This window comes from Salarias fasciatus, chromosome 10 (assembly GCF_902148845.1).
Source record: "Salarias fasciatus chromosome 10, fSalaFa1.1, whole genome shotgun sequence".
NCBI classification, from domain to species: Eukaryota; Metazoa; Chordata; class Actinopteri; order Blenniiformes; family Blenniidae; genus Salarias; species Salarias fasciatus.
Window position 1 is genome coordinate 7,563,027 of NC_043754.1, and position 27,674 is coordinate 7,590,700.

The window sequence follows — 27,674 nt, forward strand, 5'->3', positions numbered from 1 at the left end:
GAGTCTGTGTTTGCGAGAGAGAGAGAGAGAGAGAGAGAGAGAGAGAGAGAAAGAGAGAGAGAGAGAGAGAGAGAGAGAGAGAGAGAGAGAGAGAGAGAGTGTGTGTGTGTGTCTGTGTGTGTTGGCAGTTTCCAGTGAGGGTGTTTGTGTTTCCAAAAAGGAAGAGAGTCGTGGCCCGAGACATGCAATTAAATAAATACAACATCAATAAACAATATTCCAATTCGAATGTTCGAATGTTCGAGCGCATGGATGTGCGCGCCAGGACGCATGGCTCTGTGGATGCCTGCCTCTCTCTCTCTCTCTCTCTCTCTCTCTCTCTCGCTCTCTCTCTCTCTCGCTCTCTCTCTGCGTGTGAGAGTTTTTAAAAAAATGTGCCAAAGTGGAGGAAAAGCATGAAAACGCACCGGCACACACTGGCAGCACCCTAATGTGTTTCACAGAGGATAAACAGAAAATTCAGCGCAGGAATTCACCTTAGGTGTCCCCCCTTCTTCTACTTACACCCTCCATTTCTCCCCTCCTCCACCGGGGCATTATTTTAATTTCTACTAAAACGTCGAAAGAAAAAAAAAGAAGAAGAAGAAGAAGAGGGGACGAGAACCCCTCTCCTTCTCCTCCTCTTCCTCCTCCTCCTGTCGTCCTCCTCCTCTTCCTCCTCTCATCATGCCTCTTTGGACAGCGGTTCAGTGTTTCCAGGAGAAGGCGACCCGGACCACATTAACGTGTTGAAACGCCATTAAACGCCGGGCAGCGGAGGGAAGTGGACTTTTTTTTCACCCCCAAAGAGGTTCGCGTCTCTTGACATGTAATCCGACGCTGTGATACATGCATTGGCGTATCGGGGGGCCATCCATATTTCTCGGCATCTAATTTTTTTTTTTTTTTTCCACCAGAGGAGTGATATAGCCTGCTCTGACGTCTGCATCAGATATTACCCAGTGCTTTTTCAATGTGCATTTTCCCCTCAGTGACTTTGCGCTGATCTACATCATCATCAGCGGCAGCAACAGCAACAACAGGGGGTGAAAAAAAAAAAAAAAACGGAAAAGGGGGAATGAAGATTTCATTTTTCTTTTTGTTGAACCCACCGCTCCCAAATATCTGTGAGCAGCAGCAGCAGCATCACGTTGTGGAATAGTCTGGCGCCGGAGCATCGCTGGAACCATGCCTCTTCTGCAGATTTGGACTGGGAAATTTCATCCACCGATTTGATCCATCAAGAGGCTGCTGCTCAGTCATTCATGCCCGCGTCTGTTTTCTGAAGGGAACAAAACTTATCATCACTTTTGAAAGTATTGCGTGCGGGGTTTTTTTTTTCGTTTGCCTTTTTTCTTTCTTTCTTTCTTTTTTTGTTTGTTTGTTTGTTTGTTTGTTTATTTATTTTTACATTTTTAATTTGTGGAGCAAGATGTCTGATCTTGTGGTGTTGGTCGAGGGGCTATGTGACCTGCACGGATTTCCATAGCTGGGGAAAACAGCAGGGGCCAATTACCAGATTTTTTTTTATTTTTTATTTTTTTTTTCTAAAGAAAGAAAATCCAGAAGCCTTTATTAATGATGACATCGCATGCGTAGATGTAGTCTTGTTAATTCCACATTTTTTAAACAAGGCAGTTATTTATTTATTTTTTTGATTGCCCAGTTTTTACTTTGTGCGTTTTTTTTTTTCTGGAGGACCACTGGACTGGTTGGATTATAGATACTTTAAATAAGGATTTGTGGAGATGTTGGGTCGTCAAGAAGAAAAAATATGTGGAATTTTCTCTGCTCTGGCGGCTTTGTCCTTCGTATGCTTTGTTCAAAGGTAAGAAACACGTCGCGTTGAGAAATACATAAAATAAATAAATAACAGCCACTGCAACAGACGTGATCGCAGCTCAATAAAAGCTGGGATGTGGCAAATCGCATTACCGGGGAGCCCGGGCCTGCTTATTAGGGGCATTGCTGGCGATATATGCTCTATTAGACGCCGTTGTGGGCGCGCGCGAGCGTAAAAACATGCGCGTGCGCGCCATCAAGCCCATTGTGAGACGTAACCTACTCCCGATGTCAGAAAATGGGGAAACACATACGTGTGTATGTGCGTGCGCGCGTGAGACGGACGGATGGATGGATGGATGGATGGATGGATGGACAGGGGCGACTCTTGTTGCCATCCTGCCTCCAGCCGGCTACAGTTGGCTCCAGCCATGATCAGATCAATCAGCCCTTCATGCATCCATCACAGCTGTGGCCAAAAAAAAGTACTTATTTTTCAAGTGATGCTGCCACTCAAACAGCAATCCCTGCACATCCTGATTCAATCAGAAATATTCAACCAACCCCAGCAGGGGTTTTTTTTTTTTTCTGTCCAGACAGGAGGCAGGGTTTAAGTGTTAATAAATAAACTCCTGTCAAGCCCTTTTAATCTCTACAGCATACATTACTGCACAAGCTTTTTTGAACATCAGCACAGTCTGAAAATCCTGATAACTTCCTCCATTGTTTCAATGTTAAAGGAAGTGATAGAATCCCCTGTGGCCTCCTCCTGTTTCGTCTCTGCAGCAGCAGCAGCAGCCTACAGCTTCATTTCTAAGGTTTTGGGGCTCGCAGAGAACTGTGGTACTTTTGATTTTGTTATGAAAAGGGGGCGTTTAATCTCCAGGCGTTATTCAGATGGCCTGGTAATGATGCTCTCAGGTGTCAGCCCCACAAGTCCTGCGACTGGCCAGCTTGATGAACAGCTGCACTACCTATGAGCTAATTGAACAGTGCTTCCCCGACTGAGCCCAGGGCTAGAGCTCCTACCAAGGGAGCAATTCTAACCCACTTCTCCACCCCCCTCACCTCCTCCGCCTCTTCTTTCCTCTCTACACTCGTTCCTGCACCCTCCGCCGTAACGAGGAACCTCAGCTGGAGAGCCGTTCCCGGGCAGGTGATGCAGGTCATGGCACCGATGTTATAGGTGTCAGTCAAGAGCGGAGCAGAGAACACGCTCCTCCTGGGGACCGTCTGTCTCCAGGCTCACACCGACCAGGCCCGAGCCTCTGACGACGAGAGGCTGGGCTATAACCCTGCTCTTATTTAAATAAACTGGGGAAATGAAAAAGAGCCGAGCTTCTCGGCAGACCAGAGAAACTCAGATTTTGCCACTTTTAATGGCGTTGTCTCAAAGGACTGACATCGATAAAAAAGAAACTTGACAGGTGGATCATCCGCACACCTTCTTCACTGATGAGATGAAGATGCTGTAGGTGGGGCAATCAAGGGGAAACGCAGCTCATCTCAAAGCCTTCTCCCTGATAACATCGTGAAGGAGGCACCTGAACACAAACACACAACGCCATCATCAAGTTTTAGCTATGATTGTATTCCTACTGTCAAGAATTCATGAACAAAAATGATCAAGCTATGGCTGTCTGACGCTAACTTTGAAGGAAATAGGATGCATATTTGTGCAACCTAAGCACCCCCCCCCCACCACCACCACCAAACGATCCTCATGTTGACCCCCCCCCCCCCCCCCCATTCAAAAGTGGCACTTATCCCATTAATGCTGAGAACATACGTGCAGTCATAACTTTCAGGCTTGTTTGTACAGTAGGTGTGCTGTGGGGACACAAAATGTCTGTGACAAATGTATCAGACAGTGCTGTTTTTCTTTTGTGTGTGTGTGTGTGTGTGTGTGTGTGTGTGTGTGTGTGTGTGTATGAGTGTGTATGTGGTTTAAAAATGGCTCTCACGCTTTGTGGTTTCTGCCCTCAGCTCCACCACTGGAAGCACCGGAATGTCTGTGGCCAAGACCACTGTGGACAAGTTGCTGAAGGGATATGACATCCGTTTAAGGCCTGATTTTGGAGGTATGTGCTGTGGTTCCATCTGCCCCCCCCCCCCTTTTTTTTTTGTTTGTTTGTTTGAGGGTGCTTGCACCCTGCCGTCGGGGGCATTTACGAGTAGAGGTTTTGGACACTATGTTATTTACGAGTCATCCCCTCTGAAATCTGTCGAAGAGTTGGCCTGTGGCAAAAATATAGGAGAGAGCTTTGAAGTGACAGCTCTCATGTCATTACTATGCATCTGTTCACATATCGAAGATGGCTGCTACTCAATAAGTAGGACACACATGGCAAAAAGCATTCAAACCCTACGTTTTTTCAAATGTAGTAAAGAGAATGTATTCCTTTTTCATCATTTTCTGATTTCCGATGGTTTATGGCCTCCCTGTATTACAGTGCCTCATACATTTGCCCCATTAACTTTTATTGGAAATTGTACACCTGCTCATTAGAACAATGTGTATTTTGATAATTAGAGAACAAGTCATTTGTGTATGCCATTTGGGTTGATTGTTTTACGGAAGCTATTTAACCACAACAGACGTAAGAAGTGTAAAAATAGTCATTTGCTTCGACTTAGCTGCTTTATTCCCATTGATTTAACTATCTGCTTTCGACGGTTCGATGTAATATGAAAAACAGTCTGTAGATGCATCACGCAAGACATGAAGGAAAAAAAAAAAAACAAGGCTGCAGTTTGATTGCTTTGACATTAAAACATCAGGTCTGTTTTACACAAGGCCTCTAACTAATGACGTCATAACTCAAAGCTGACTGACAGCCAGGCTGAAGGCTCTATTTCACTACAGTACCCGGGATTGTGCACCTTTTCAGCGCCAGATTTATTGTTTCCGAGCTAAAGCCTTCCGCAGCTACTTGTTACTGTCTGGAAAACAAAGGCCAAAGACGGCACTCGGGGTGTTTTAACGGGGTGTCATATTAATATAACAAGAGCGAATGACACAACAGAACGCCTGTCATCAATTAGTTCTGAGAGCGCTGCATGGTTAAAATAATGGATGGTCGCCTGCATGCAGTTGCTTCAAGTCGTGCATCCAGTGTGCGATATCTGAGAAAACCAGAGGGGGAGAAACTGATGACCACGGAGGAGGTTTGAAGGTTTTCCCTCAACATGCCTTTTTTTTTGTAGTTTTTGAGAATAGAATAGACTTAGAATAGACTTTATTAACAGCGGAGAAATTTACAAAAGTGAAGCGATCACAAGTAATATAATTAGTGTAAATGTAACAAAAAAAAATCACTGTAAATATAGAAGAAGTCCCAGTAAAAACTTAAAGTTCAACAGCTGCAACAGCATACTTTATTTTAAAAAAACAGTCCAGCATTCATTAAAAAAAGACTACTAAGGGCCTAATTGACTAGGATCCTGTATAAAACTTGATGAAATGCATAGCCATTGAAATAGATTGTGCATTCAGTTTGCAGAGGTGATGAACTAAGAATAACATCATGAGTGAAATCATGCAGAAACGGAGATATTCAAATGAGGGTTTTGCATGCATTAGACCCTGTTTACATGAACTGAAAAAGGTATTGTTTCTGTCTTCATTTGCATTCGACATTTAGTAATTGAATGGAGCACTGAGACCCTGCCAGCACTGATTAAAATGTGATGCAACATGTCCTTCGAGGAAGTTGTCCAATATATTGGCATGTGATTGCAGATAGATCTGAATTTGATCCTCCCAAAAAATGACAATATCGAAGATGATTGGTCACAAAGTCAGTTTGAGGTGCAGCATATAAAATATCTCATACTAAAGTCCACAAATAAAAGGAAATGGATCACTATGAGGCGCTGCGCTAAAAGAAAGAAAACGCTGGTTGCGTCTTTCAGAAAGGTCGACTGATTTTCAGTGGGGTCAAATCATCTATATTTTTAAGTAAATCAACCACTAAAACACTAGACTACACGTACAGTTCGTCAAAGTCAGTTCAGTTCATGGAAATGATCATTTTTAACGATTTATAGGCAGAGACGATGTAGCTCCACTACAAAAAATGCAAATATGCTGTGTAACTAGGTTATGTTTACGACAGCTTGACTTGTATTGATTGGCTGATGTGTGAACTGCGCACACCCCGAATCGCTGTGGCAGCTTGTTTTTTTGTCTGTAATGCTAAAATATGTCCAGAACACAGTGTATTTGTCGGCTGAATCTTCAAAAAGCACGTACATTTACTGTTTTTTTCTGGCTTTATTTGGCTGACTTGCTTCCTTTCCAACACATGCTATCTAAATTGTGCTTATTAAGAGTACAGTATATTGTTTGCTAGTATCCTTTTTCAAGACGCTGCAGGCTGCAGCATGTCAGTCCTGAGACTACGCCACGCTTGACGGGAATGAGAGCAAGCAGTGAAAAACATATAGCAGGTGCGCCTCCTCACATAACCTTCCACTGGTGGGGTGCTCTGCCAAAAGCAGATGCTCTGATGAAGGTTTATGTGCCAAGATACGTTAGCCTGATGTTAGCCATTGTAAAAATATGTTATAGTTGAGGTTAAATCTCCGTTCTGTGTTTTGGAGCGCTGCCATTCCAGAGTCGCTTTGTAGACTCAGTGAAAGGGAATGACAGCAAGCAGCAAAGAAGTGCCATTTTCACTCGGTCTCCGACTGTCGAAACAAGGATATAATGTTCAGCAGTAACAGTAGCTTTGGATATTCTCGGGTGAATTCGCTTTTTCCTTTTTTTTGCCGCCAGTTTCAGTCAGGGAATCATCGGCCAGCAAAGAACAAGCCCTTTTTAAAAAATATTGAATATCACTGGAACGTCTCTGTTACATATTCACACATTCCTCTGCCCCATTTATGTGGCTCCATCGCTCTGTAGTTGGTGCCTGCACATGCCAAGTCATTGTGTTTCCTCTCTGGTGTTTCAATTAGTGGTTTTGTAACTGTTGGCAACCATTTCAACTGATCTGAAATAGTTTTTTTTTTTCAATTCATCTTTTTTCACCCCCTCCTCACCTGCAGCAGTGAACGAGCTCAATGGTTCCACAAAAGCTGGCTTGAGTTTTCTAACGTGACTATCATTAAAATGAAATTCATTTTCTCAAACCACCTTATCCAATTTAGGGTCATTCAAGGCAGCACATTTGCACATACAGGCAGTCTAAAGTGACCAGTTTTACCAGTACTCTGAGAAAACATGCAAACACAACACAAATTGACTTCAAGCTTTGGGTCGAACCAGAGATATTCTCAAAGTAAGGTGGCAGTGCTGACCACCACACCACAGTGCTGTGAGCCACCATCTGATCCATGCACAGAGGGGAACGTATATGTGGTGCATAAATGTTGTACATGGGGTGATGTAGCAGTATCACATTAATGAAACCATTATAGGTTAAATATGAGGAAATTAAAGATTGTTCTGGCTCTACATGAGATGAGCTGGGAACGGTTGTTGTCCTGCAGCCTGTGAACGTGCTACAGAGTGAGTATCCCAGGCAGGCACAGAGTCGCTGTGCTTTCCCCCTCCGGCCGGGGAGCTGTAGTCCATCACGTCTTGATATTTCCAACATCAGTCAGCTACTTCTGCCGTGACACAACTGCTGACGACCTTCAGCTCTGCGAGATTCAACAAAGAGAGTTTTAATTTGGCACAATGCAGGACACTGACTGTGGCTCCTAACAGCCTGGCCAACACCCATATTTGAAAAAAGAAAGTAGCCCAAAGGTGCATGCTGATGGAAAAAGCTTGTGGTCTAAGTGGCCAGAAAGAGTTTGCCAAGAGTGAAGCTGGACGGTTCCACTGATGTGAGGCGGCTTGCGTGTCCAGATGAAAAGCCTCACTCTGCAGTCGTCCCGGTCAGACACCCGACTCCTTTCCTCACTGATCTTTGAGCCAAACATGTTTCACTGGACGTCTTCTGAAATGGTCAGAGTACCCAAACAGCAGCCTTATCATCGTCAACCAGGAATTTTAAAGAGGAACTCAATAGTAATTTGCATGTTTTATTGAAAAAGATTTCTTTTAACTCAAGCACTAATTGTCAGAGACGTACGCATCTCGTCTCTGTGAAAAAAGGCCTTTGCTTGTACCATCGAAACAAACTGCCCATGGTTATAAAGCTGAATCATAGACTTTCACATCATCTCAATGATGCATTACGTAGGTTCCAACTCAACAAAGTAAAGCAGAATATTGCAGGCTTGGTTAAAAGGAAACTGTCTTCTCCCACGTTATCACCATTTTTTTTTTTTTTTTTTTGGTTCATCTTTTAATCACATTTACAGACGTCATCATTCAACTTCTATATGACATTAGGCTACACTGTGCTTATATTGTTAGGGAGTAATGAGATATGAGAGTGTAAAATTAAAACTGATGCGTCACGCTACTAAAATTACTACCGTTTAATCCAATACCTGCAATGAAAACCAGACTTCAAGAGGACAAAGGATTTGCTTGTTTGCAATTCACTCCACCTTTTTTGTCAGTGAAGTTTCTGTTTTCAGGGGGTTTTTTTTGTCGGAAGTTGAATATTTCATTCAGGGCATTAACAGAAAAACAAACAAAAAAAAGACTTAAGTAAATATCAAAAGTGCATTCCTGATCATGCCACCAGCGTCCTTATCGCTACAGTGTTGATGAGGTTTTCGTTTCTCCTTTTTAATACTGCGTTGTAATGAAATAAGGATGAAATTCATTCTGTTTCTCTCTCACAGTCAAACTCTTGCTTACAGTACAACTTTTATGCCAGCCTAGTTTGTTTATTCAATTGAATCGCCCATCCATCCATCCATCCATCCATCCACCATCCATCCATCCATCCAACACATGCATATAATGACCCTTTAGAAACACCAATTCACCTGATATAAATTCCATTGGAAAGTTAGAGGAACCTTGAGCACAGCCAAGCAGGCGCAGGGACAACATGCATAATCAGCTGACAACTGACTATCAAAGCTTTTATCCTTTTTGCTCTAGTATTTGTTGTGATGACAATATGCACGTCTCATTTATTAGGTATAACGGCAGGATCCTGAAATGTATTGTTCTCAGTACCGTCATCAGGCTCTTGGTTGTGTTGGTCGTGTCATCTGGTTCGGCAGATGATCCAAGTGAACGTGTGAGGATTGTTTTTGGATGAATGGAACGATGGAAATCACTGCAATATGGCCCAGTTAGAGAGTGTCAGGAAATCTGTGGAGGAAGCAAATAGAGAAGACAAAATGTAGAAAACGGAACTCGGTATTCTGTCTACAATGCAACAACAGGCCAGGGTTTGGAGTCCCCCGGGTACCTATAAAGGTTGCTGCTGTTGTTTGAAGAAAGGAAGGCTTTAATATGGAGTGATGTGACTTTTGTGTTGTGTTTGATGGCATGCTTTGAGACAGGCTGGCATGAAGGTTTAATGACAATGCTGTGCCTTCTGTTGGGAAGTCCCCACTCTGACCTTCAAAGAAGTGCTCCAGATTTCCAAGGGACTGACCAAGGACTGCAAAACATGCAGACATACAGATCTTCAAAGGAATTTTGGTCAACTATGAATAGTCTGACTCATCAAATCTGTAGCTCATTGACTATGTTTAAAATCATTTAAAATGGGACTGAAAGACCAATCCATGCTGGTTTCTTAGCCTCTCTCGGTACTGTGGTGCTATAATCAGTCCAAAGACTAAAAACAGATGAATTGTCATCCTCAAATTGACCATCGATGTGAAAAGCTGTCTGGTTATGTTGGACTGTTGACATGTCCGGAGCACAGCCTGCTCCAGTCCCCCTGTTCCCTACCCTGGATGAAGCAATTCAAGATGCATGTGAGCATAGTTCCTTAGTTCTGTACACCTCATGTTTACACAGATGTCCTCGATGGCAGAATAGCCAACAGCACAAATGGAAAAAAGATGGAATATTTGCACTGATTAATTGGGTTAATGCAACCATCCTGGAGTTTCAATCAGTTGGCAAAAAAATGAAAGGCTGCTTCGCCGACAGGCTGTCGTATCAAAGAAACTTTCCCACTGATTTGCACACAGGTAAAATCACCTGCTGAGGAAAACAGACTGTTGGCTCTCTCTGACACACGATTGGCTGCTTTCTGCTTTCGCGTTTGTGGCAGTCGGCCCCTTTTCCCAGTGAACAATAGACACTCCGCTGCAAGGTATTTCTCGTGAGCCGGTGCACCTTTACAACAGTCTGATTGCGAGGGGTGCAATAGCAGAGCCAACATGGATCAGGTGTTGGAGAGTCTTTCAAGATAAAGGGCAACACCTGAGAAGTGTGACAGGGGGAAAACACAATCATGGCAATGGGCTTGGACACACTGGAATATCACTCCCGCAAATCGATCAAAAGGAAGTCATCAAAGGAAGCTCCGGTTCCAAGACTGTACGATGCGGTCATGTTTGTGTAGGTGATAGTTGATCATGGGGAACTGCCGCCTCTTCAAAAATGTGAAGTAGAAATAAAGCCATGCTCCAAATGCATTCAAAGAACTACTAGTTGTGCATTCAAATCCAACATTTGATTATTCTATAACTGCATGCAGACATCATGATAACGGAGTGATGCCTCTTCCTGTGGCGTCACTGCAGCACTTTAGTATTGCAGAAAAATCCACTGGTCATAGTCTCTTTGGGTTATATCATCTACTATAAAATATTTCAGGAGTTTGACAGTCACAACAATTATTCGTACAGGATTACAGAGCACAGTTGCACCAGTACATTATGTACAGGGTTAGTGAAGGCGCTGGGAATGCAGTAAGCTGCTGTACGCTCAGTGTTTGTGCCCCTCGGCCGGTGTTTTTGAAAAGTTGTATGTGAGCTTGCGCAGCAGGTTAGACTCTGCATAGAGGATCACTTTTCTCTACACTTGTATGCTTAATGTTGATACAAACATCGTCAGAAAGCTGGATGCACCCCGTGGTGAACAGAAATACTTCTACCTCACACGTGAGAGAACACAAATTGTGGAGGGAACACAGAAGAATCGTCCGAATGCTTCTTGATCTGAAAATCATTTATCCGTCAGACGGGACTTGGCTGTTGGGCCCTGCACAAATAAAAGGGACAGGAGAACAAAGCGATATCCTGTCCGCAGCGTTCAGCAAATCAAAGAGTGGCTTCATTGCCTTACATGCCCGGGAGGGCCCCAAGTGTCCATTCATTAGGCAAATGTTCCTCATCTGTACCTGGAATTGTGGGTGATTGCTCAAAGTGAATTGAAGGCCCCATCACAGTGAGTTTTATAGTCCATAGCCTGCATGACACTGTGGTGACAGACAATGGGATAACATTCAACTGTGACCTTTATAATAAGAACAGGATGGCAATATGTTATGTGGGCACTGCTCCAATTCACCTTGCTCCTAATGGTTTAGAAGAATAAGCAGTTCAGGCAGTGATGGGAGGGGGACGTTGCTCATGACAATGATTGAGAGTCTCACGTGTTCACAACACGTCATGCAACAGATAATAACCCCAGACACCGATGCAAGCACAGTTGTGATGGTGAGCAAGAGGTATTTTAAATTCAGCAGCATTTTCTTTCTTTGAGGGAAGAAAAAAAACAGAGGCTGACATCTTTCCAAAGCTCGGAGAAGCACCAGTAGCAACATAAACGCTGGTACCAACAGGATAACTCGCACCGTCAGAGTAAGTACAGGGGGACTGAAGATCTACATCATGGATGATGACTGAATTTATCCCTCAAATGTAATTATGTAGCTCAAAATGCCCTTCGATTACCATGAATATCGGTAACACTGCAATTTCTGGTAGTTTCTGCTACGTTAGTCACTGATATTATTAATGCAACTGAATGAACATTTTGCCCCAGCTTCTGGAAAAAGAAAAAGCAGACAATCGTCACAAACATAACATCTTGGTATTGTGTACTCATGCTGCTAGAAGCATGTTCCTGCATCAAAACATTATTTCTGCGTCGAGCTGTCTGCCACTTCCATTGAATCTGGACCACCAGCCCGGCCTAGATGACGCAGGCCACCTTAATATCCCTTTGAAACACTCGGCGGGATTTCTCTGACACGTGGCCTCGACATTCTGTATGATGAAGTGGTTTTCATGAAAGTGATGACCCATAAAATGTATGTGAATACATTTATTAAGTGGAGCAATGAAATTCACAACCTAGCTAAATCAGATTTATAAGAGGCCTGTTTAATTATTAACCACACTCTTCGTACATTTACAAATATCTTGATAGCTTGTGATTGCCACGATATTTGAATACTTTAAACTTCTCGTTGCATAAATCAGATTGTACTGAACACAAACAGCACAGAAAGAGAAATGAATGGATGAGCGTGCAGTTTAACATTCGACCCGCCGGATGACAATGTTTACTGGAAATTTACAATAAGAGTAACTTCTGTCCACTCTGAGTCACACACAGACGTTTTCGTGAAAGTAGAGGACGTGACATAACGCTGACATCAAGAACTGAGCGGGAAATGAGAACAATGATCTGGTTGAGAGATTAGTAATCCGGCTACCTTAAAGTATTAGTGTCAAAGCTATACCATGGTTGTTCATTTGTGAAAGCTCACAGGCCATAGGCTGAAGAAATCTATGTCCTGAGAAGCTCTAGTCAAAATTGGAACAGGGTCATATCCACTAAATATTTGTTCAGACATAACGACCGCAGACAATGTGGAAGGTGGTCTAAAAAGGGACACACTGAGAATCTGACAGACAAGGAAAATATCACACACTGTCCGTTTAGCATGTTTACCATCTTAAATATGGAACATGAGGCATGTCTCAGTGATCACACAAAAAACTGGGATAAACATTTACTGTTACAGCGATTTACAGCATGTAATTTAATATTTTACATTTAAAAATCATCCATACCAACACATAACACACAGACACAATTTTTAAATGAGGAAACTTGGACAGTCGTTGGTTGAAATCATTGAGGTTTGGTGAAGGGAGGGCGCTGATCTGATGGCGCGCCTTTTTGGAGTCATGTTGAATTTTTTTGGCCATCCACACGCAGACTGGCTCAAAACTCCTGCGACACCGACTCGCTGTCCCAGGCTCGACATGGATGAAGACCATCGAAAACAAAGGAGCATCCAGTCAGTTGGGAGAGACGAGAGGAAGCAGCTTGGCTCTCACCTCTTCACATATTTACCCTTCTGGAGGACATATTTCAGATCAAGCTGTCATCATCACGGGAACGGGTTTTTACGGTCTCGGCTGCCACAATTAACAAAGCATGACGGGTGACATATCACAAATGCCATGAACATGCCATCTCTCTGGCCGAGCCCCTAACAAGTGCTGAGACATTTCTGCACTAAAAGATAAAACCCGAGGAGTTGAAACTGCAAATTCTATAGATAAACATGTAGCTGGATTCCTGAGTTTTCATTCATCGTGGATTGTGCGCTTGGCACAGGGCATTGCAGAGCGTGTGTTTGCATATGAGCGCAGATCACAAAGAGCACTGAGTGAAGCTGAAAACCCACCCACTAAATATAGTTGACAAATTACCAGGGGGTATTCTGAGGCAAGCATTTTTGAAATGGTGACTTTGGTATGAGCTTGTAATCACACAGAGAGAGGGTGTTTTTTCTTTCTTTATTTATTTTTTAAAGGGCTGGCCTTACGCAGACAACAGCATGTGAGACGAAATAACAGACATGAACGAAATATTATAATATACGTGCATTTTCAGGGACAGAGAGCCCCCTCATCACAGAGCCTGAACAACAACAAGGCCTTCATCATTGCCATACTGCTTCTAAGAGCATTTCCATAACAGATGATCAAATCTCAAATATCTGGTAAGAGTTAATGTGGTTTTGCAACTATAGTATAATTTGGGTTTTATTCCATTGTAAATGACTAGAGTCATGAAATACGTGTAATTTTAATTTTAAACAGTTTACCCTTTTTTTCTGTTTATGATTAAAAATCATGTTTTGACTGCAATATAATATAATATAATATAATATAATATAATATAATTTGAAGCCCAAGAGAATTTCCGATGGTTTTACATTTGCTGCACACAAAAATCATCTTGTCTGTGTAAAGTACACACCACGGTGTTTAATGTGATTCCATGAAAGCACAAGTTGCAGTACATGCAACTTTAAATGGGAAATCACTAAAGAGACAGTCTGATCCCTTTTCACTGATTAAAGCAACATTTATCTTTTACTTTAATATCCTGGATGCATCTGTTTGCTGTAGCCGTTATCTAATGAGTTGTACGAAGCACTTTCCTTTATTATTTTCATGTTAATTTACTAAATCAGGATGCTGCACACAACAGATGATGTGTAGAAAGTATGTTTATTGAAAGTTGGACAATTTATTCAAGTGTGGGAGATAAAAGCTGGCAGACATCTTTAGAAGGATCACTAACAGGAATCTTAATCATTAGAAATCTGTATAATTAAGCCACACAGCGGCCCTAAACAGGAGGCGCTCTGTTTGCCTTGTATGTGCTGTTAGCGTCTCGCTGTAGTTTCTGAGACTGTTTCATAATATTCAGCTTCTTTCTGGTGGTTGTTGATTATGTCAGCACTTACATTGTCCTCCCTTATACTGAACATGGAAAATAATTTAGATTATCAGCACAAACACAGCTCCGTGATGCTTTCTTAAACCACACTCTCCTTTTTTTTTTTTTTTATTTTGTCCTTGTCGGCTGTAATAAACACCGGTACCGGCTGGGCGTGTTAAAAAAAAAAAAAAACGAAAAGGTATTTTGTCACTTTGTGCAGCAGAGAGAAAATGGATATTAACCAGCATACGGTAGATGTGCATAAACATGGTGACAAAGAAAGTGGAGAGCCTGTAAATGTCTAGCAGGAGGCGCAGCGCTGGGGTAATTTATGGAGGGCCGTCCGCGGCTGTAGATGGCCCCCTGCAGATTTTAGAAAGCCACATGACTAATGTAAGTTGCATTGTTGAACATTTTCGGGGGAGCTTCAAATAGACTTCAAGTGGAAAATGTTTTTTCTGTTAATGAAAGTATATTTGTGTACCTTTTAGGAGGAGAGGACGGAAAAGGACACGTCCTGTCCGTGGACCGTAGTGTCACAGTAACATTAAGCTCCACCGAGAATAAAACAGAAAAAGCATTAAAGAGGTGACTGGGAGAGTCCCCCGGGGGCTCTCTGGGTCGGGGAGCATTTTCTGTTTCGCGGTGGTTATCAGCACCATGAAATGAAATTACTTTGGTTGAGAAACCTCATAGAATCTCTCCCCCACAAAGTCCTATGCATTGTTGGTTTAATGTTACTTTATTGTAGATGAAAACATCAAACGTCAGCATAAGTTCCATTCCGGGATAACTTCTTTAGATTGATTATTGTGTCCTTCAGACTTTTCTGGTTGCACTGTTTTTGCTTTTGCTGAGCTCTCAGGACCTTACATCAGCTTTTTGATATAACTCTATTACTTATGCTATGCTAACGTTAGCACAATACTTCTGAATCTTTTTTCCTTGGAGCCCCAGATCAGATTGCTTTTTGAAAAAGCTGTGGATCCTGTCACTGATCTCTCCTTTTCAGAATATTACAGTCAGGACAGGTAGTGGTGGACACTCTCACTGTCACCGCCTTCTTCGCCACCGTCTTTGACACATGCAAATCTAATTTCGACAGAACAAAAGCCAGGAGTCTACTTTACGATCTCTGGCACACCCCCATCAGAGTCCGAAACCCCAGCGTGAGAACTGCTACACCAAAAAGGCTTCAGGATTATTATGAAAGACCGGAGTTGCCTCGTTCTCTCTGACCCTTAGTTTGATAAAGCAGGTGTGATAGAGGAATGGATGGAGTTGAACCACCCGCAGTGAAAATCAACCCAGAAACAGCATTGCCTCTTCAACATGCTGGAGGTGGGTGATCGACCCAAGTCAGGATACCTTGGCCTCCCCACCACCCCCAAAGCCCGGCCGCAGTGATGGGTCCTGGTCGCCCTACTACCTGCCTCGTACACAGTCCAGATGTCATAGGTGTGCTGGGCAGGACCTACTGGTAAAAGCCCCCAATGGCAACCCAATACCAGCTGGAGAGAGTTTAGATCTTGATAAAGGAAGGTAAGGGAGACAGCTTCTTTACTCTCATGTGTGAGTAAAACCCAAGGTTTTTACAGATTATACTTTATTGGGAAATTATTTCGTTAGATTTTTTGGAAGATTTTCATAATTTAGCATATATTCTGAAATAAACTGTCCAAACTTCATAAGTTTGATCAAGTGAGATGAGTCAAAGTAAGTCAAAGTCAAAGACACTGTATATGTAACCTTAATATGAGACATTTTTATGAGGGCTGTGAGCTTTGGGTTTCTCTTCCATTCAAACACAGCTGTCTTTGAAAGCTGAAGAAGTAGTAGGTTGGATATTTATCATCAGCTTACATTTCACAGTTTAACAATCCAAACCAATGATAATCGCCGATCGGTGCCAGGACCACGGGGATGCGAGGACCCGACTCTTGTCTGCACGGCGGCTTTGCGGCACCTGATGTCTGGCTATAGGCGGTGTTCATCGACTCTCTAATGCAGCCTGGTGCCAGTTCAGCCTGTGGCCATGCCGTCAGAGTACACTCACCTGTCCCCGTCTGCCGTATGCAGCCGGCCTTTTACAGATCTCATTGACCCAAATGAGCCCCAGCTGCAGCTTGATCTTGTTTGCGATGGAAAAAGCCATAAATGCAGCCATGAAATGGAAGATCAGTTGCAGCAACACCGGTGAGCAGGATAGACACTTAATCGACCGAATGTGAAAGGGAATGCCAGGACATGTGAGTAACGGCAGGAGATGCGCCGCACTTTATATTCAGTTTGTAATGCACTATACAATCATGTGGGTGTAATTGATCTGAGGCTATCCTTTGTGTCCTATGAGATAAGAGACTAAACGCTGTTCACATATGTGCGCCATTTACAGAAATCGCTTCCCACGCCATTATTTCACCCTCTGTGAACATGACCGCTGATTGATGTGCGCAGGACATCACTAGCAACCTGCACCTTGGCAGCTGCAGCCATTAAATGATATATGGCAGCAGTTCTATCAAGGCCAGCGGACACTTTTGCAATACTGAGAACAATCTCTTAGTCTGTGTGCCGCCACGTGTCAAACGGCAGGCTGCTTTGCATACGGGCTGATAGCAGAGGCCATCGTAATTCAGTCTCAAAGTAATGCCTATTCAGCGCAAAACAGGAGTGTGTTGTCAGATCCCCAGGATGGATGCTGGGGCATGTACAAGTGATATCTATCCTGATGAAGAGAGAATGCCCAGTGATTTATTACAGAAGAAACATGGGGGAAACGCTCGGGCTGGGCGCTTTTTCCTTTTCCCTCCGCTTAGATTTCCTATTTGAATTAAATGAGGTGTGTATGTAGGCAGGCGGAGGGGGGCAAGGGTGGTGAGAGATAGCATGCAGGAGAAAGGACATACTTCATCTTCCCATTCAAAGTGTTGTTTTCAGCAACTTTGAAATGAAGGAGAAAAATGCTGATAGAATTGCACCAGAATGTATTGCAGTGGCCTGCAAAGTACAAAAAAAAAAAAAAAAAAAAAATCCTAGGTCAGGCATTGGTGAGGCATCCTGCACGCAGCGCATTTTTTCCAACCCTCTCTGTTTTTTAGATTCTCCTGTTAAGGTCCCCAGTGAGTCACTTTTTGAACCTGCGGTGATTGATGGGAGATGTGTCCTTGACAAGGCCAGGATATGCTGGCCAAGGGCAAGATGCAGCTTTCCAATTGTTTCACATAGATAAACAAGGGGCGGGGGGGGGGGGGGGGGGGGGGGGGGGGGGGGGAATGTCATTTACAGCATCTGGAGATAGATGTTGTCAGCCTCACTACCAGGAAGCACGCTTAAAAGCCCATCTCATTATTGAACTACAACAGCCAGCCATACGAAGCCGGTTTCAGCATTAAAATGATGTTTGCTTCCATGGAGGGGGGCAGAAAAGAAGGGAGTCTGTGTGATTGTAATAATAGTATGAGACCAACTTTATAAAGGCTGGTTTTTATTGTAAAACAAACTGAGATTCTGATCATTAAGGCCAGGCGACACAGTGGGGACGAAAGAAAAAGGAATGGCAGCATGACATGTATCAATGGAAATTGATATTCAGTATGAAGGAATTTTTCATTTACCTACCTACATTTACCTACTTTCTTACCACACCTGGAAGTGTGTAGGAATCAAAGTGGCAGATGTTCAGGAATACAAGTAGCCACTTTTATGCAAGTATTAAATTAAATTAAAGAAGTTTGCTCACTTTAAATAAAATAAATCAGATAAACACTTTAATTTCTCCTAATTTTTGTGATTTGACTTTTGGTTTTAGCAATATGTACGTTGCTATTGTTGTAATCTTGATTGCAATGATTAGAAAAGTGTTTGAGAACTGAACGCTTGACCCTCACAGTATAACAATTTTTGCATCTTCTTTTGAAGTACAACTCACAATTATTGATCTATTAACCGAAATACGTTTTGGTAGCACTTTATTCATGAAGCACATGTTGTACCTTCTACACACCTTTGAGGCGACAGATCGGATCTTCAGTCTTGTCATTAATGGTGAGATGAGCAGTTGACACAACTCGCAGCTTTCACCATGAGCTCTCAATTAGCCACGAACTGACGTTAAATCTGTTTCTGCCAGTCACCAGATTGATGGCGGGTTTGTCAAACTGCGAGAGTTTATTGCAAGTTAATGCCAGACTTCCTCGTGTCTTTCACATTGTTAGATTATTAAACGGCTGTTGGGATCCAAAGGCAGGAAAACCCCATTTTGTGCCAGATGAATGGTTTTGATTTGACGTATCTGCTAAGTCTTTATATGTAGGTTGCAGCTGTTGAGACTGCTAGTTGAAGATGTGTGTTTTGATAAAATAGCCTCTCAAAAACTACAAGTAAAAAGAAAAAAAAAATCTACCTGACCCTCAGATTTTCTCCTCCTGTTGCGACTCCCCACTGAAGCTCTTCTGCACCCTCCTGGGTAGATACTTTTGAGTGTTACCACCCCCATGTAAATGTTAAGAAAGCCTGTATTTATAACTTGTGATTGTTACTCCAGCAGAGTGAGGATACTGTGACTTGAATCCATTTTACAGCATATTACAATGACTAGCTGGACACAGTATGTTGTACATAATAGCTATTAGGTAGTATGCAGTAGGCAGTGTCTCAGAGCTGTTCCTTGAATATTATTATTCATTATACAATACATTTGCATAATTTTTATGACATGTTATTGTAGTTAACACGTTCCGACCGTTTAGATTTATGCACTATTTAATGCCTGGAAAATTCCTCCTCTGGTGGACTGACAAAGGCAGTGCGACAGTGTGTTTCTGCTCCACACCCGGCCATGTTTTACCGACGCTGAGACGAGTGGAGATGCATGACACAAAAAGCTGATGACTGCGATGATTGGGAAGATTCCAAAATCTCAATTTGCGGCTCGCTATCGGGTGTCCATTACACGGGGAGTGGTGAATGAATGAACGGCGGAGTGATTGAAGTCAACGCTACCGGTCTGAATCGCAATGTTTCTTGATCTGACAATCACCATGGCAACAGTACTTCTGCTTCATGCTGCATGGGCCATGATGTGGCTGTGATAATGCACTCTCAGGTGTTCTGATATAGAAAATCACCTCGGCATCATTACAACATGCAGCTGATTTACATTTTTAGTGGCTGGTTTGAATGTAATGATTATCTTAAGGTGGTATTTGTGTCTTCTCGATTGTCCGTGGAATCTGTTGGACTGGCACAGCATTAGCGATGCTCTCCTCGCAGTATATGGACCATATCCTGTTCGGTGCCCTGCAGTGATAGCAGTGTAAGGATTATGCAGACTGACTGAAAACAAGCGTGAAGCTCAAAATATTGAAATTAGTTGTCATGAGAAGTGACAATTGTGTGTAGATAGCTGCTGGGTGATGCTGTCTTTAAGTGCATGCTTTTAAAAAACAATCCATTATTCAAGATTTTTTTTTTTTTTTTTTTGTGGGTGCGTGTTGGGTGGAACCATTGTGGCTTTGAGTTAAAGGCATCCATCAAAGATCAACGTGAAGTTGTTGAAGGGTTTTTTTTTTCTTTTTTTTTTCTAGAAGCTGGAATATGGATTTCTGTGTCAGGCTCAGTGTTTTTTTAATTGTTACTTCATCAATCTCACATAATTATCCCTGTCTTATTGTGCACATCTACTAATATTACAATGCTTTTCCTGACACGTTAGCTGAGTATTCAGCAACATATGGATCGGTGTGACGACGATTCACTCAAGTTTATCTGAAGATAGTTTGAGGAAGTTGCTGTAATGACAATAAAGGAAAAATCAACGACAGATCGGGTGAGAAAAACTATCAACATGAATGTGTCACATATTAAGATTTATCAAGACCCTGTATGAAACATGCTGAAATGCGTTTTCGTGTAGAGATTTCACTTTTGCAACCCCAAGAATGACGTTACACTCAATCATTGTTTCCGAATGCATTGAGTCCTAAACCTCCACAATTACAAACTGAAACCTAAGAAGGAGCATAACACAGAAAATATGTGATTATAGAAAGTCCACAAATAAAATTTGTGGGGGGGTCAGCTGGAAAAATTCCTCTCGCTGCAATGACTCCTCCTATTCAAACAGACCAGATCATGAAACCTGCAAACATTTTCAGATGTTGGAAATCACGTTGCGAGTTGTATATTAATCTGACACATGTCAGTTTTCTATATTTGTAAAGGAAAATGGTCTGAATCTATACCGTGTTTTATTTTGTGCCTTCTGTTCGCAGATCAGCATCCACATACAGATTATTCTAGCAGCACTACAACTGCGAGGAACAAGATAACTGAATATAATTTCATAACAGTAACTATTTAATGTGGCGTTGCTCTCCAACGCATTTTTCCTAAAACCACCACCAGATTATTCACTTATCAACCAAAAGATACACACAAATGGCTTCATACTGAAAGGTGTCATTTGAAACAGGAATAAATAAATATATTATGTATAAGAATATCATGTCACTATTTTCATATCTAATAAAGTAAAAAATCTCATCTTCTTCATCTTTTTCCTGAGTTTAATACACCAACAACCTCTGTCACTTGTCTATTTGATACCAGTTTATTTTGTTTTCCTTCTTTACATTTAGCATTTCTAGTAGCGATTGCCTGTTTTTTTGGTTTTTTCTAAGTTTGCCTTGTAAAGTCTGTCTCCCAGCTCTCCTGACTTTAGTTTGTCACGCCGTCTTTTTCTCTGTTTTTGTGTTTGAGGTTAGATGTTTGTTGAAGTTTCTTTTTTTATCCCACCTGAACAATGTGACTTTCTCTGTTCCCTTTTGTTCTTCGTCATTTCGTATGCAAATAGATGAACTGTAAACTGTAGAGTCACAAGGGGTCAAAAAAAAAAACAAAAAAAAAAACAGATGAGAGTACACGCCCGATGAGTGAAACACACAAACGTGACTTTCTCATGACTTTAATATCTTCCCTCACTGTGACCTGTTATATTTTCGGGTTCTCCATCTTGTTTTCAATATGTCACACAAACCTTGGGCTTTTTTCTATAACTTTGGCACCGGCGCCATTCGGACTCAAGGACAAGCTGATCATGTTGTGACGGTCAAAGGTTAAATGCCACCGCGACCTCCGGAAAGTCCTCCTCTTGCGAGCGCAATATATTGCGCGTGCCTGAAGGGAATTTCATTACTCATGTGGTACAAACATTCACGTGCTCCCAAACATGAACTGATTAGATCCTACTGGTTAAAGGTCAAGGTCACTGTGGCCTTCACAACACTCAGTTTCCACCATAACACCATGACTATTACAACAGGATTAAATAATGATTAAAATATGGAAAGTTTTATTTGTAAATGGTCAAACGTCAGCCTTAGAGTGGCACGGATTGTTTATTAAGCCAGAACAGAAGAAATTCTAACTGTATTTGACTTGATTTCAAGCTGTAGTGTTGTAGTGGTTTCTGACTGTATGTTTGATCCCAGATCTTTCTGTGTGGACATTCTCCGTGGGTGTTTTGTTTGTTTTTGTTTTTTTTCCTCTTGGCTACGTGTGTGTGCCTTTGATGAACTGGGTACTTGTCTGTGGAGCACATTGTCTTTCAGCCATATTCAGCTGGGATCATCTCCAGTCTCCCATGGCCCAAAGACTATGATCTACTAAAGGGTGGTGACGATTAAAACAGGCATAAAACTAAAATCACCGTGGAATCTGATTTAATAACAAGGCGCTCTGTGGATCACATCTGACAGATGCACGGCATACTGGGATATATGGAGTACATTGTGTCTTTATTTACCGTGTTTGCCGACTCATCTTGTTGGCAGAGATGCTGCTGTTACTGTGGTAAGAAACATTTCCACAGCTGGCTCCCCACCACTTTTATTTGCAGACTTTATTATATGATATTTTTTGTGACCGGTCTTCACCTTGTTTTCCCTCAAAATGTCGATTTATTTTCTCTAAGGTTCCAACATGTTTGATATCGCTCTGCACCAACACGTCCAGCTGCACATTTTTGTGACCGTGGCGGCTCAGCGCTACATAGCAACAGAAGTCTCATTTAAATGCTCCTTTTTACACGTGATGTCAGGCCTGCTGTTAATTTTATCGTAATTCACCTGCAAAAAAAAGCACAAAAACGGAAAGCGTGTTTGATGCAAGATCTCAGGAAATCATGCCTTCAGTAGGATGAAGTCCTTTAGAAGACAGACGGATGAGCGGACAGAGACGAAATTATGAATTCATATTGAAAAGCCTTTTGAAACAGCATCTATTGGTTAATGTCTTTATATTTGGGCATAGATGGGCTGTTGATCAAGTCTTGCTGGCATGCTCAAGGGCTCACAGCAGTGGTGATCAGGGTAGGGATTTAAACTCATGACCTTTCTGCCAGCTGTCCAGGCATATTGGTTTCACACTGAAAAATGCTGTCATGCATTCTGTGAAGAGGCTTTTCTGTGAGTTTAGTTTTTGTGGGCTGTCCTCATGGTGCTTCGGCCTCCTCCTGCAATCCGAGCACATGCATGTTAGATCAGTTTATCTGGTGACTCTAAAGTGCCCGTAGGTGTGAACGTGTGTGTGGGTGATCGTCTGTCTCTCCGAGTTAGCCCCGTGATGGAGTGGCGACCTGTCCAGGGTCTGCCCTGCCTTATGTTTGATGTCAGCTAAGATTGGCTCCAGCCCACCCCCTCCCGCCCCCAGCCCCTCCACAGCTCTCACCTGGACAGAGCTGATATACGGTGGATGCTGGATGAACGCAGGAATGATTGAAAATTGGATTGTATATTTGCTTCATGTTAATATTTGAAAGAATGAAATTTATATTTTCATTTCGCTCGCCTTTTGCGGTGCTTCCACATTTTAGGGTGTGCGTTTCTTAATTCTCTGTCATTTCCACAGGAGTTTGAACTAAACTGCAAAAAGAAACCAGAGGAACTGTAAAAACCTATTAGTCAGATGGCTTATTCAGTGGCTTGCACGCCAGAGTTAGTGTAAGGGTCACAAATTAATATATTAATAAAGAACTAATTCATGAATCCTACTCTCTTGAGACATATTAGCCATGATCAGTGAGGAGGATCTACACATAATTACCGCAGGTTAATGTAATTACGCAGACAGCTTCAGCAGGACTTACCAATACATGGCATGCTACCGACGCAACTGGGATTTACTGTGCATGTAGGGTTACTCGGGAGATTAGCTCTGAGACATGGCATCAGCTGAAAGAGACAAAGACAGATGTCCACACAGAGGGGAGAAAAAAAAAAAAAAAGAAGATAGTGTGTTTAATTGCGTATGTATCGTAAGCCCGCTCGTGCTGCTCCATTCTCTTTTTAAAGTGCTCGGCTCACAGTTTGAAGGGAACTCGGAAATAATGGCATTGATTAAAACTGCCAATGTGTGACTTGCTGAATAAATTAGGCCTGTAAGTAAATAAATAATAAGCTGGACCACTGAGAACTGTTAAATGAATTATACACTTCTTTAGCCAATAGTTTGCTAATGGCTTCAGGAGAAAAATCCTGCAGTGGTCGCACTTTGTCCTCAACTGCCCGTACATGAGCAATGCCGGCTTTTCATTACGGACAAATGAAATTAACCTTTGAGAGGAGTTAGGATTACTTTTCTTTAACATGCTACTCACACGATCATGACTTTCAACCCCCCTTTGGTAGAGTTGCGGGCCTTTGTGTGTGGAGTTCATATGTTCTCTCTGTGCGTATGTGACTTTTCTCTAGGAACTCTGGTCATCACACTCATTGCTGAAACCGAAGCTAATGGAGAATTTAAATGAGTGTCAGTGTCTCTGTGTATACAGAACATGTCCTCTTACTTTGTGGCTTGTTCCTATTATGAATAAATTATCATGTTATAAAGATAATGGTAGGACAATACTCCTTTTCAGCAGATTTTATCCAGGAAAATAATGTATTCGTTTATTTCAGGCTAAATACAAAAATATATTTTATTTATAAATCCTCCTCTGTTGAAGAAATGTTGGGTTAGATGTAAACCGTACCCAAACATGTTAAACAATTACTTTTCTGTCAAGTTTCCTGGTTTGATAATAAACCAAGACCAAGGTCTCCTGCTGCGCTTCTCTTTGCTTCCAATTGCTTTAATACCGTTCCTCATGGGATTGCAATTTATGAGTTGGAAAGTGCGCTGGCGATACGTTCCACGTTTTATAATTCACTGACAAAATCTGAGTACGTAAGCAGGAGGCGTCGTTCATTTTGGGCTTTTTACTGTGGAATCTAAGTAGGTTTCATATATCAGGTCCAGGGGTTTGTGACAGGATAGGACGATAAGATGAGGCCACCTTTACTTATCCTCTGTCTCCCCGACTTCCTGTGATGTACTGCCTCTGCTCCCCTGTTTTACCTCATCGTTTTCTTTTGTCTTCTCATCTGTCCTCTCCCGGTCCCCGTGCCAGAGTCGCGCTAATGATCTCCTTTTATTCGCCCGAGATCACAGCGCCGTCTCTGTTTCCACAGTTTTCTTAACAGGGCGCCGTGTTGTCCAAGCTGTTTGGTAGCATGACTGCTTGCAAATTTTGCAGCGAGATTGTTATTGCCTGACAATGGAGGAAGCTGCTAAGGAGAGCAAATAACAGTGTTTTGATCAGGACAGAAGCTCTGTTAAGGAGCTTTATTTATTCGTTTATTTATTTATTTTATTACACAGCTTAAAGCTGAAGCAAGTATCCAGAACGCTGAAACAGGTGATGCACATTTGTTTTTGTATTGTTTTTCACGCAGGTATATAGAGCACGGCGAGATAAAGCTAAACAATTCCTGGTTTGATTAAGGTCTGTGTTGAGTTCGCATGTCTTACCACCAAAGTAAAATTTATTATATACACGATTGATTAGACATCACACAAAGAAGTGAACAGGACAGCAGATTGAATTGTTTCTTCTTGGACTGTTATGCAATTAAATGGCACTTGGGTCCATGATGCTGAGATGTCTGCTGCGTCGTTTCACTGTAATCATCAAGCAGCAAGAGCTCTATTCTGTTTAGTCGTTATCGAAGAGAGGACAACATAAGAATAGTATAAATGACCAGCTACTGTCAGCCCCATCAGTCATACTACATATGATGTAGAATTCACTTGCGACTTGATGTTTTAATCTTTCAGCATAACCAGTAAAAGATACAACCAGGCTTTATGTCCAACTCCACCTGCAGCCTCATTGATCTCAGTTTGGCCAGACCAGTTCAGAGACAGCATAAAATAACCTACAAATCCCAATGTTCTGCTTAAGTATAAAAAAGCACAAAGAGATTCTGAAAATCTTCCCTTTTAATGTATTTTATTCTAAAAACTGTCCGAAACAAATTCTAATGAATCTCACCTTCCTCAGATATTCTCTCCAGACTCACGGTGGAGGAAAGCTTCTCGGGCTGTGGGATTTCTGCAGCATGTTCTCTAAGTCTCCCTCACACCGTGCGAATTTAATGCGAATGCTATGTTGTTAGCAGCTGCAGCGTCTTTCTGCTGTTCACTTTTAATCTCTCTAAAAACAGTGCAACCCTCAGTGGACAACTAATGAATCACTGTTACTTAACTGGAAAAATGGCAAGTTATGTTCTACTTTGAATCCTTAATAGTAAGCAGGATCATCCTGTGGGCTGGATTGGACCCTGTGGCAAGATGGCCTTTGCCCCTGGGCTGAAGGTTTGACCCCTTTGCCTCACACAGTCACCTGATTAATATTCCTCTCTGTCTTGTGCTTTGCATAAAACACGTGAAGTTCATGGTTCACAGTTTAAGCCTGGCTTGACTGCAAAATGTTAAATCAATAGACGAGATCTGGAGCAATGCTTTTAAATCAGGCTCGGACTGTCGCTGCTACGGCCAGATATTCCGCCCGCTGTCTGGTTAGTGGGCAGATCCGATCCGCCTCTCCGTTTCTGTGTGGAGTTTCCACGTCTGTGCTGGTTTCCATTCCGGCGCTCCAGTTTTCCTCCCACAGTCCTGCAGCACGCAGCTTCAGTCGACTGGAAACTCCAAACCGCCCGTAGGTGTGTTTGTCAGCCGCCTTGCGATAGACCGGCGACCTGTCCGGGGCATACCCGTACGCCCACTGCATGCTGGGATGTTGACTTCAGCTCCTCGCAGGCATGAACCTTATGAAGAAAATGGACGATTGAATTATGAAATGTGCCGATGGAGGACGGTTTGTAGGAGCCTCGTTTTACAATAAGGCTCATTTGTCACTGTTTTGTTACCATCACACTGAGACAATGGAAGCAGAAACAGACGAGCTTGATGTTTGGAGCAAAAACACCCTGAAAAAACAGCTATTTACTGAATGCATGTGTAAAGGCGATAGCTGACATTCGCTGACATGATTTTAAGGTTTTATAATGAAAGCTATCAGCTAGCATAGCTCTCTGTGGTGGATTAATTAATAAAAACATCAAGGATCCATTAAAATTGCACAAAAACGTCGCTTTTCATGGTCTGAAGGCTGTAGGTCATCATCAACTTCAGTGTGTTAAAATCCGAAGTTGCTTCTGTGTTTGTCCTCAAATTGAATTATTGCTCAAACCATGTGTGATTCTGTTGCTGATAAGTTTATTTTTACACAGAAAAAAAATAATCCTACTTCGGTTGTACATTGTGTCATTTTTATTAATAATCGATTATCTTAGAAATGAGGTTTTAACAACAACGACGATGTAGCAAAAATGCAGTTAGGAACTAATTCATTATAAAACTAAAACTTCTAATATCTCATTTGCACTTTTACTTGAGTATTTTTACCAGTCAGTAGGAGTGTATTCCAGTGTGGTTATTCCCATGCAGGTATATCCTTTTGTTTTGTGTCGGGTGGAACAGACAGTCCTGAAACGGATCTAAATCAAAAGAGAAAATCCCGCTCATGCAATGATTTGTTGTGCACCTCATTAAAGAATCCTCTTGAGAAAGTTTTTCTTTTTATTGAACATCTAACCTCATCTTTATGACTTGTTTTACGCTCTCTGCTACTTTTTGAGCAAAACGTAATGCCTTATCGAGCAATTCCTGAAATTCGCTGAAGTTTGAAGTCGTAATTCAGTCGTCTAAATAGTTTTTTTTTCTTTTAGTTAATTGCATTAATAAAAAGAAACACCTCCTTATGTGTCACGATCTCACTGATAATACGACGACCAGAAGCGCTTCAATCGAGGTGGATTCAAATAACCTGAAAAATCACTGCAGAATAAATACATGTTGAGGTGTTATTGTCCCTGAGTAATCTCCTCGAGCGACGCCGATCCGTGACGCCCTTTAGGCGCCTTTTCTGCAGCTCCCGCTTTTGTTCTGGTTG

General features: G+C 42.1%; 1 protein-coding gene across 2 annotated transcripts in view; it reads left to right on the forward strand.

Moving 5' to 3' along the window:
• The first annotated feature begins 1,334 nt into the window (after window positions 1-1,334).
• Window positions 1,335-27,674, forward strand: part of gabrb4 (gamma-aminobutyric acid type A receptor subunit beta4) — a 56,488-nt gene continuing 30,148 nt past the window's right edge. For both annotated transcript variants that reach the window (XM_030100277.1, XM_030100278.1), the window contains exons 1-2: window positions 1,335-1,807; window positions 3,748-3,842. In XM_030100277.1, the coding sequence (XP_029956137.1) occupies window positions 1,728-1,807; window positions 3,748-3,842 (175 nt within the window). In that variant the 5' untranslated portion in view covers window positions 1,335-1,727. The remainder of the gene's footprint in view (window positions 1,808-3,747; window positions 3,843-27,674) is intronic.